The sequence below is a fragment of the Poecilia reticulata genome, chromosome 15 (genome assembly GCF_904066995.2).
Source record: "Poecilia reticulata chromosome 15, P_reticulata-male-v2, whole genome shotgun sequence".
NCBI classification, from domain to species: Eukaryota; Metazoa; Chordata; class Actinopteri; order Cyprinodontiformes; family Poeciliidae; genus Poecilia; species Poecilia reticulata.
Window position 1 is genome coordinate 2,527,380 of NC_088844.1, and position 11,281 is coordinate 2,538,660.

Genomic DNA, 11,281 nt, shown 5'->3' on the forward strand with positions numbered 1-11,281 from the left:
TCAACAACTGGGGGGACTCCAACCCGCACCCCTGATCTATAAACCTTTGCTGACGAAGATAAGATTAGGCGATAAGATGGGCTTCACGGCCAATCATGATCCCCCAAAATTAGTCTGTCAGTCAAACGTATCATACTCGCTGTGGTCCCAAAGCTACGCTGACAAAACCTTCGACCTGTTGCCGAGGACTTAATTGGAAGAGTATGGCAGGTCATTTGTGTATTTATTCAATAATTATGGCAAGCTTTTTGTGAAATTATTGGATTTCAGATGTCATATCTCTTCTAATTTGTAATTACAGGTACATGTCAATAAATTAGAGAATCATCAAGATCATTTATTTCAGTGTTTCAAAATTTACATGAAACACAAGGATCTCACAAAAGTATACAACAGACACACTTTTGTATTCAGTATTTGTGGATTCACCCATTTGCAGATTTTTCAGTGGAACATAACTCTAAATTACTTCAGGAAAACCATCCTATCCAGATTCTCTTTTTTGTAAAGTTTGAAACTCATAAAATTTCACATAAATTAATATTTTCTTAAATGCAGCTTAGGAAAATATGTAAATACCAGGGCAACTTGGCTTTCTATTGGCTGGCGTTTGCAAAGCAGCTAATGTAAGAGTAACGTTTCTCTTCCTTGATACTGATTGGCTGTACGTGCAAGAGCATGTTGGATCTGATGGCCCAATACAAAATAACTACACTCAGAAACCGATAGTTGTTTAGTCAGTCCCTTTATTAGTATTTTTGATCAATAGCTGTTTGAAAATATTTATTAAGAAATCAATGCAGTTAGGAAAAAAAATTATTGTAGAAAAACATTTTCACTTTTTATTTTAGAACAGGTAACTTCATCACATTAAGGTAATTGACAATTTTCCGATGTAGTAAAAGTGAAAAATAATAATCAAAGGCAAAAATAAACTTGGTCAGCACTTTAAACATTCAAATACTGAAGGCATTTGAAGTAACAGGCACTAAAACATCACATTGGTTTGCTTATTAAAGCAATAAATCACCTTTAAAAATGACCTACAGAAGAGCATTATTTAATATAGAAGACATTGGTTCATTATTAGATTCCTGAATGGTATCGTTGCTAAAATATGTAAATAGCAAGAAAGTTTGACCTGTCTCATTAGACTAGTGTTTGGGTTTTAAACATGAGCTGCCTGGAGGTTTTTCACCACGGCTGAACTTCCTTCTCAGAGACGAACCTCCCATGGGGTTCAGCTGTTCCTGCCGGAAGCAGAGCCAGGTACACCGGCGTGACGGCGCCCTCGTCTGGAGACTTGGGGGCTTTTGGACCAGCCATGTCTGTGCGCACCCATCCAGGACAGCAGGCATTGAGCAAAATCTGAGTTGAGGTAAAACACAACATTTATGCTAGCAGTTTGACATTCCTAAACACAGAGAGAATTAAAATGATCATGAAAAAATAAAGTCAAAGTGAGATACCCCGTCATTTGGCCTCTCCTTAGACAGACGACGAGCCAAGATCATGGACAGCGTCTGAAGGCACACAGAACAGAAATGCCTCAGACGGAGAATTTAGGTCTTTACTGTTTATGAACAGAACTCCAAACCTACTAATAATCTGAAAAGTAAAGTGAGGTAATTTTATTTAAATAGCACATTTTCAGCAACAAGGCAATTCCAAGTGCTTTACATGAATTAGAAGGAAATACAACAAAACAACAAACCAAAGGAAAGAGCAAAAGAAGAAAAAACAAAAAAGTATAGCCCCATATATAAAAATAAGTAATCCATGATTTCTAGGGGTTTCTCTGGATTCTAAGTTTGCTCTAATTCATGAAATAGATGCTCCTATTTTAAGTATATGTACTCCATAATTTATAAGCTAGAATGAGTTTCTATGGATAATAATAATAAGCTTAGTATTAGTCTAAAGTAATAAGTGTTGGTTCTCCATGTTTGATTCTATAAAGCAGATGGTAAATGTTAATCGAAGGCAGTGATTCCCAAACTTTTTCTCCTGGGCCCCCCCAGCGGTTTCCAAAAATTTTCCAAACAGTTTTAACTGTTGATAAAAGTGACAGAGGACACAGATATGGGAAATGTAGCCCCTACTGTATCAAATTGACATAGGAATAACAGAGAGTTGGCCATTCTAAGGTAAAAACCCAGCGCAAACAGCGTTCATGTTTGTTTTTTTTGTTTTTTTTTCATCCAGTCGGCTTTCCGCGCCCCCCCTGCAATGGCACGGCGCCCCCTCTAGGGGGCGCGCTCCACAGTTTGGGAACCTCTGTTTTACTGCCATAGTTTTAGTTTGTATGTTTTATTTTGTAATAGGCACATTTTTTGTTATTGTGACTTTAATTTTGAAAATCTAAGTAGGAAGTGCATTCCAGAATGTTCGCTGGGGCACCAGAAAAAGGAAAGAAGCACATGACATGGAGGCATGACTTTGGCAAGTTGTTTAAAGTAGTTTAAGTTTAAGAATTCTTATTTTTGTTCATTTTTACCTCAGACGAAACGGTCAGCCAGCGAGGTATGTTTATATGTAATTACCATTTTTTATGTCATTGTATTCGTGACACCGTCTCATTTATGTTTGTTGTATTTTAGTTCGACGGTGGTGTTGTGTCAGTGGCACAAAGTTATAAGAAGACTTGCATTAAAGCTGACTAAACACCGGCAGTAGCGAGCTCTTTATTGACAAAGAAGAGGTGGAAGTGATACTCTGATCTAAGGTCATAGGTAGTTTCTCTAGATGTGTTTCTCTGGATTATAAGTTTGTTCTATTTCTACAGTATATAAACTAAACGTTCCTGTTCTGGGCTGCTAAGCAGAATAAGAATAGCTTGCAAAAGATCCAAGAACCTGAAACAGTTGACAGTAATTGACTGGTTTAAGTGGATGCTTAAGTGTTCCATCACTTAAGGACTACGGAACACCAAACCTGCCATAACAACGAAGAAATACAGAAATAAGTAACTAGCTTAATAAATGACTTACTTCTCCAGTAAAAAGCATAACAAATCAATTAATGTATCATTAAATGCAACAAAATTAAAAAAAAAATTCCATAATAGCTCAATAAATCAGAGAAATTTAGATTTGTACTTTAATCCAAATATTGTAATTTATCTCCATGTTCTTATTCTCCATAAACAAATATTTCTTGGCTTTTTAGCAAATTTGACTATAATGCTATATTGTTTCTTTCCAGCTCCTTTATTTCCTTACAAATATATTGTTATTTTTTTCTTAAACATTCTTTCTGTTAAGTTCACATAGCTGCTTTTGATGCTTAATTCCAAATTTTGGCTGACATTTGAATTTTTGTGTGCGTGTGTGTGTGGTCGTTCATACTACTAATTAAATGTGACCACAACCAGACTTCTTTGTGTACGTTTTTCACCCCCAAAACCTCCTGACGCTCAGAAGAAGAACGTTGACGTCACGCAGCAGCACATTGATTGTGGTAGTGATAATAGATGCTGCCGTCTAAGGATCAATTTTAAAGTTAATGAGCAGTTGGAGTCGACAGTATTGTCACAAGACTATAAGCAGAAGGAGGAAGGAACATTGACTTTTAGAGCAGAATTATGACATCTCAACTAAATGATGTAAAAGTCGGATAAAATGTGAAGTGACTGTTTTGACTGCTGAAATTTGAAAACTATCTGATATGTATCCGATTTTGGACCAATATGGAAGTGACACAAATCACATTTTGGGCTGTTCAGACTGCAATAAAAAGTTGTGTTTGGATCTGATTTGTCCTTCGTGTGAACTTAGCCTAATTTGTCTTTTCCATTGCAATGTGAAAACAGAGGGAGAAGCTTTTTGGAACAGCGTCCCCTATGGGCAGAGGTCCAGCTTGTCGGAAGAACATACTTAACTCAATCATGGTCGCCTGGTTTTGATAACGTGGTAAAAAAGTCTAACTTCTCTCATGTTGTTGCTAATCAACTTTGGTGTGTTGAAGATTTGACATTTTAAGGAACCTCAATGTTAAATTAATATCTTTAAACATTTTTAATAATTCTTGATTTATCTGAACCCAAAGCAGCCCATAGCAGTTGATCTACATTTTGCAAATAAAAATCTAGAATTTATGATAAACAACTTTGTTCTACATAGAAATAAAAATATTCAGAAAAATGCCTTTTATGTTAAATATTTTAATAATGCCGCAGCTACAAATGAAGTACAAATAAAATGTCAACTCGCAGTTCTCCTTTATGAAGCAACACTGGTTCCATTCAGGTCATATTAGTTGGAAATTAAAATTTGTTTCATGATCTGTAACATTTAAATATCATTTAAATATGAAATATGTAACAAATGAATACCATTTCACAGCTCTGTAAATCCTACCGTCAGACCAGTTTTCGACACTCCGTAGGCTGTATCCGGCCAGCCATCTTGCTTGTGTTCACCCTTTTTGGCCGTGTCAACAAATCGCTGCATCAGTACTGCCAGCTCGTCCTCGGTGATGTCGTCGCTACGGAAACGCTGCTGGAGTTCTGGACTGCACTGGTTCAGGGTGCGGGAGCCAACAAAGCTGGAAACATTCACAACACGACCTAAGAAACAGAGAGGACATCAAAAACTATGCACAGCATAAACGTAGTGTAAGATATCCATATTCACATAGATATGAATAAATACGTCATCAAAAATATCATGGCAAGCTTCTGAAAACACCATGGAGAACAATATTAATATTACCATAAGGGTCCAAAAATAGACCCTTATTTTTGGGTCAACACATTTGCATATGTAACATATGCTATGTTACATTTAGGTTTTTTAAATGTATTGTTTAATTTAAAGATATTTCATGCCTCCATTTTCTCTACAATCTATTTAAATGTAAAATAGATATGACTTAGGGAATCTCAGCTGAAACTAGATGACACAAGTAGAAGAGAACATGTTTTTAGAATCTAAAAATATATTTTCCCCCCTTTTATTTAAATATTTTTCTTCAATTTTAGTTATAATAATTTGTACTGATTAAAGAGTTAATTTGACTAACATCTTCAAAATCAAATATGAACAGTTTCCCAAAAATGTTTTGGATTTTTTTCCCACCAAATTATTGACAGGGTGATCAGAAACCTGTATCAAAATGGAATGAGATTTGACTCTGTTAGAGATTTTTTGGTATCATTTTGTTATTACTTTAGTTCATATTCAGTCTAATGTTAATCAACATTCAGTCTATAGATTATTGTGATTTTCAGTTTAAAGTGTTCTTTCTTCTGTGTGTATAAACTGACCTGGAGGTCCCATCTGCCTGTTTGTCTTCATGTGAAACAGTTAACTGTGTGTTTCCCAGACCTTACATTATGTTTCCACAGGTGCCTTCTTATCAACCGGAAAACTCCCTACCTTAGAAACTGCCTGTGTGCAGTAATAAATTGTTTCTTACCCATCCTCCCTGTTTTTGCTTGAAAATAAAAGACAAGCTGTAACCAAAGTCTTTAGAACGCTCAGAGAGCGGCTTGGAGGAGCAGCTTGCCGAGTCTTCTCCTTTTGCAAAAGCTTGGTTATAAAATTCATATATGTTGTCTGTGGTTCTTTTATTGAAGGTAAAAAAAAAATACCTATCAGACTCTGTACCTCCAGCTTTGATGAGTGGCATGAAGTGAGTCAACATGTCTTTGGTGGCGAAGAAGTTGGTCATCAAAGTGACCTCAGCCTGAGTCCCAAACGGAGCCGTGTCGGCCACTAAAGAGTCAACATGATGTTAGAGTTAGGTATGAATCAATTCAAAAGGCAAAAACAGACCATTATTATAAGCCCAATTAGAAAATAAATCAATTACAGTTGTGTATTACACGGATATAAATTCATTTGTTGTTTCCACCACGTGATTTATTTACCTTTGGAGTAACTAAAGATATGTTTCCATGTGAGTTTAAATCACAGACATTTGATCTGCATTGTTCCAAAGCTACCTTTGAAAGCTATCCCGGCGTTATTGATGAGGATGTCCACTCCTCCGTACTTCTGCTTGAAGAAAGCAGCAGCTGTTTTAATGCTGTTCAGGTCATTGATGTCCAGCTGGTGAAACAGGGGCTTCAGCCCCTCCGAGGCCAGAGACTCTACGGCCGCCTGACCTCGACCACTGCAAAACATTTCCATTCATTTTACAGTCAAACATTGAAAATGCAGGTTATCTACACGTTTAGCTGCTAAACAGACCAATCTCAGCTTACACCTGGTGACAAGGGTTTTACATACAAAACTTTTCAAGTAGGCCTGTCACAATAATACATTTTCCTGGGCAATTAATTCTCAAAAAATATTGCGATAAACGATAATATTGTTTGAAGACCATTTTAAACTGATGTAATGGTAATGACATAATAAGGCATGCAATATTCTGCCAAAAATAGATACACTTTATTTTCAAAAGAACACTAAACACTGGAACTGGTAAACAAAATAAACCAAAAACAAAAATAAAATGGACTCTCAGTCTCCATTAACAAAAAATGCACTTGAATAAAAACTAAACAACATAAAACCAAAGTGGAAATAAAAACTAGATTCAAGCAAAAGAGTACAGATTATGAAATCTGTACACTACATTGCCATTCGATATCATTAGATTTAAATAAAGAAGACAGGCATATCTGACTACCTGATCAAATAGTTCACTCCTCCCTTAAGCCCAGTTCACACTACATGATTTTATTGCCCCGATTTTCCCCTTACAACAATCTTAGAACGTCCAACAATCATCCTGTAGTGTGTGGTGTGTTATGACTGATCGGGTGCAGTTGGTCCGCTCTGATCTAAAACAGGCATATTCAACATGTTGGATTTTGGCCAGTTTATCACTGCAGCATGTGGGGTTTTCCCCGATAGCTCTGTATGGGAGCTTTCGGCTCCCATACAGAGCTATCGGCTAGTGGTAACGCTCAGCCGCTCCATCCCGTTTCAAACTCTTCTCATCAAAGTAAGAGTCAGCTACCTTCGACAGAAAAGGGACCTAAGTCTATGAAGGCAATGTAGCAGTTTTGCTAGTTTTGATTTCTAAGGCATAACAAGGCAGTTTACCATGATTCAGTCAAAGTAATGAAATAACGAACTGCTTATTGTCAATGTGTTTCTTCCTATTGAGCAGTGAAAGTAAATAAAACGTGTTGCATGTCTTTTGCTTTAAGCATTTACTTACTGGAGGTTTTTTTTTTTGTTTGTGCTTCAGAGCCACAGCATCAACTAGCTCCTCACTTCAACGGCTCTAACGGAGCCTGTGCCGTTCAGCAGCGCAGCTGTTTCTCCTCCTACACTTTGGACTGAACCATTGTTCTAATAATGATGGGGGGCACCTAAAAATTCTTTTTTTTTCTGAGATGAATGGCAGATTTACTTCGGTCTTTCTTTCTATTGCATTTTTTATATTGACATTGTTTAAATACAAGGGTTTCATTCATTTTTCTTTTTTGGGGGGAGGGGGACGACCATTCTAGACTTTTCCAAGATTGGGGAGGTCCTGACCTATTTTCAGATAATTAATGCAAGGGGTTAGGGATGCATCGATTGTCGATTTCTGACTCATCGCTGATTACTGATCTTTAAGAAGCCTGACCTGCCAATTCCAAGTTTGGCGATTTGAAATTTAACTAAATATAGCAAGAAAGTCACTGACCTGGTAACAGTGGGTTGGCTATTGTTAACTGCAAATATGCAGACATGACCTGGTGGGTCTGTCAGTCAGTCTAACCCAGTGTTGTGGTCAAGACCACCTAACCCGAGACCAAGACAAGACCAAGACTTTTAGGGTCCGAACCAAGTCGAGACCAAGACCAAGGGAAGTCGAGACTGAGTCAAGACCAGCCTGCACTAAATGACATGATAAAATGTGAAATATGATCAAAATTGCTTCTCAAATTGATCTAAAATATTCATATTCCCATAAAAACACCTAGATATTAAATACTTTATAAATTTTACCAATATTAAAATGAAGTGCTTCCATCATTGTGCTACAATCCGCGGTGGTCTCGTGCCATCCCTAAAAAGATAACACCCTGGGTGTTTGCCCTTATTGCACATGTCAGAAACCATCACTGTCTGCACAATTAAACATAGCAATTGAGGCAATGCCCGGACGGTAAATAACGCTCAACTATGAACACTGACCAAGGAGCAACAAAGAAGTAACCAAGCACAAGGCTGTGACTCAAGCACCGTGACTGTTACCCTCTCCCGCTACATGAAGCCAGGTAGTCTGACAACATGGCACACATTACAGCTGGCACTTTGAACGAAAACAATCATAGAGCAATGTGCATGCTCTGTGTGCTCTTTCGTTCTTGTGTTTTATTTATTTGTTAATTAAAAAAAATATCAATGTACATGATTAAATAAAATAATGATAGCTACTGCAGTGTACCCAAAGCATTACAAGAACAAAGAACGGCTCTCAGTGACACTCCAGTCCTATTTTCTAAGTAAAGAGCCCTTCGGAAGAATCAGTGATTTTCCTGAATGTCACATCACTATATTGCAGACTTTTGGACACAACGTTGTCCCATATATGCGACAAGTCAGTCAACACCTCCTCACAATAATTAAGTGCAGTGAGTGACAACTTTTTTTCCATCACAAATGCTAGCATCACGTCAACGGAGCTTACCTTTTTTTGAGATACTTTTCTAAGTGACGATAAAAGTTAGACGTTGTCCCCACCGTCTGTGAAAGCGAAGCGCTGCTGAGTTAGCTGTCGCCATCGGATTTCTTATGATTTATGCAGCGCTATTCTATTACCGACTACTAGACAGACATCTTCTGCTGCTCAGAGGAAACCACTGCGCATGTCTTGGAGCGCCGTGTGCGAGTGAAAAGTAGGGAAGAGGAGGGGGAGTAACAGAAACACGTTATAGCTTGGATTTTAATCGGTGCGTTTTGCATCCACTGAAAACAACGTTGTTAACAAATAAACTGGACAGTATGTTGTACGCTTAGTGATATTTTCACAGTTGAGGTCTTGACTGGTCTTGAAATAAAATGCAGAGTCCTCAGCGCCCGAGACAAAACCGAGACCAAATGCAGTGGAGTCCGATACGAGACCATCAAAAAATGGTCTCGAGACCAAGACCGATCTCGAGTACTACAACACTGGTCTAACCTCTCTCAGAGCAGAGCAAATAAAAAGACAGTGATTAATTTTTAGAACTTTGCAGAGGTAGATATGCAAGTATCGTCCAATAATCGATTTTTGGGAGATCAGCCAATATTTATATGAGAAAACTGATCTTATCTACCTCTGCAAAGGTCAGAGAATTAGCCGTGGTCCTCCAGTCTACCATGTCATCGGTTAACGATAGTCACCCAACTGCCAACTTAGTGACTTTGTTGCTAAATGAAATGTAGTGAATTTTCAGAGAAAAAAAAGGGAAAAAAAGTTGTATCGGCCAAAACTGCAATCGGTGCAGCCCTAATCATCCATCCATCCGTCTGTCCTTGTCCCTACATTTTGGGCAACAGGTGGGTCACCCTGGACAGGTTGCATCACAGGGCGCAGCCCTAATTAATTTAATTCAGTAGGAATAACGCACATTAACTGACATTTCTGTAAAGGTGCCAGAATTAGACAAAAGGCTGTTTTTCCTCTGTTGTCCCTGGTCAATGCTCAATTTGTCCTGCTAAAAACAAACAAATTTACACAAACAAGGTTTAAATGACTTAACTACCCACATTTTGTCAATGAATATAAAAACATTATTAATACAAACAATAAATTAAAAAAATCTATGAAACTAAAACTCAGTTATCATAAAATGTATAAGGAGTAATTAAAACTAAATTAGTCCGTCACTTAGATTCTTTCGTTTGTTTTTCCTCAGTGCTTACTCTTTGGTTTCACCTGGTGAAATCTGACGGGAGGATTCAACACTCGCCCAAAAAAAAAAAACAACACTAAACCTCTAACATGTCAGTCTCCTTACTAATTTATGATTGTGAACAATTAGGGTGAAAAAAGCAACAGAATTCAAAGAGGTGAAATGAAAATAAACTGTAAGAGAAACAGTTTATTCTAGTTCAGGTGTTGCCAGGTGAGCTACCTACACATCTCTGGAAGTGAGGTAAACATCCCCTTGGAACTGCTTGCAGAGCGATCTGACGATGGCAAACCCAATGCCTTTGTTACTTCCAGTGACAATGGCGACCTTGGTTGACATGACTGTGGTGAGAGATCTGCGCACAAAATCCAACAATGAACAAGCTACACATTAACAAACACACACCTCCAAGGAGGAGGTGCTGACATTTTGATGAAAGGAACAAGTCTCACGTTGCTCATAAGATCAAAGATTGTGAGTCGATTGTAAACAGTACGGAGCCCACTTAGGGAAAAGGGTTATTTATTAATTATTATTGTTATTATTGTTATTGCTGTTGTTATTTTTGTCCTCCATCGCTATACATCTCCAAATACAGATTCCACAATACAACCTGACAGCAATTGGCGGCATTACCCCGTGAAAATTACTCAATATACCCAAAGCAGTACAAAATACGAGCTTTTAAAAGAAGCTCAAATTAGGTCATAATCACATTTCACTTTAAACTTGACTACAGACTATTGAGAGGGTGAGAGGAGTAAACCTGAAGACTCTGCGTCTGTTACTTGTATAATAGTGACTTTCACTTTTACATGTAAGCATGAGGCAACTTTACCTAAAGCAAACAATGCATAGACATTTAAAAAAAATGTTCTCAATAACGAATGCAGTTTATTGAAGGCGCCTTACTTCTGCTTGGAGAAGAAGTTGGAGGACAAGCTGCACGGAGCAGTAAAAATAGCAGATTGGAACGAGAAAGCGTCCAGAGTCAGATAAAGCTCCACAGGAAGCGGAAGTAATAAACAGGAAATACATTATGTCTGGAAGGAGGTGTCTTCCTGGACATCATAGACATAATATAAGAGTAGACCCCGCATTGGCTGCTCCGGCGCAAGAAATACGGCGGCCATCTTGGAGCGGTATACCCTCCTACTTTTCTCAATCAAAACAGCAAAAGATGCCTCAGCACTGAGGGATATTGTTGTTCTGATCGATGGACTATTGATGTGAGGGCTCCACAGACAACATTTCACAAGTACGATGGACATATTATTGTGTATATTCTGTGACTGGAATATTACTTTACTGTATTTATTATGTCCACCGGCGACATACCAGTTAATATTAGCTACAGTGCTTGGTGTGATATGGGGTTCAGCCCCGCTATGAAGGCTAACTGAGATTATGTAAATCTAAAAATTAATTATTCTCTAA

General features: G+C 37.9%; 1 protein-coding gene across 1 annotated transcript; it reads right to left on the reverse strand.

The window, feature by feature from the left end:
- Window positions 1-728: 728 nt before the first annotated feature.
- On the reverse strand, window positions 729-10,900 carry cbr1 (carbonyl reductase 1). Its single transcript, XM_008429016.3, has 7 exons — window positions 10,757-10,900; window positions 10,071-10,199; window positions 5,948-6,117; window positions 5,610-5,717; window positions 4,359-4,567; window positions 1,470-1,523; window positions 729-1,368 (listed from the first exon to the last, which is right to left on the reverse strand). The coding sequence occupies exons 2-7, from the start codon at window positions 10,181-10,183 to the stop codon at window positions 1,195-1,197; spliced, it is 828 nt and encodes a 275-aa protein (XP_008427238.1). The 5' UTR covers window positions 10,184-10,199; window positions 10,757-10,900; the 3' UTR covers window positions 729-1,194.
- Window positions 10,901-11,281: the final 381 nt, after the last annotated feature.

Excerpts from the sequence above, each read along its gene's own strand:
- cbr1 (XM_008429016.3), bottom strand. The coding sequence starts at position 10,183 with ATGTCAACCAAGGTCGCCATTGTCACTGGAAGTAACAAAGGCATTGGG. Across the intron at positions 4,568-5,609 it reads GCCACTCATCAAAGCTGGAG|GTCGTGTTGTGAATGTTTCC; the intron begins GTACAGAGTCTG and ends TCTGTTTCTTAG. Across the intron at positions 1,524-4,358 it reads TGTCGAAAACTGGTCTGACG|ACGCTGTCCATGATCTTGGC; the intron begins GTAGGATTTACA and ends GTGTGCCTTCAG.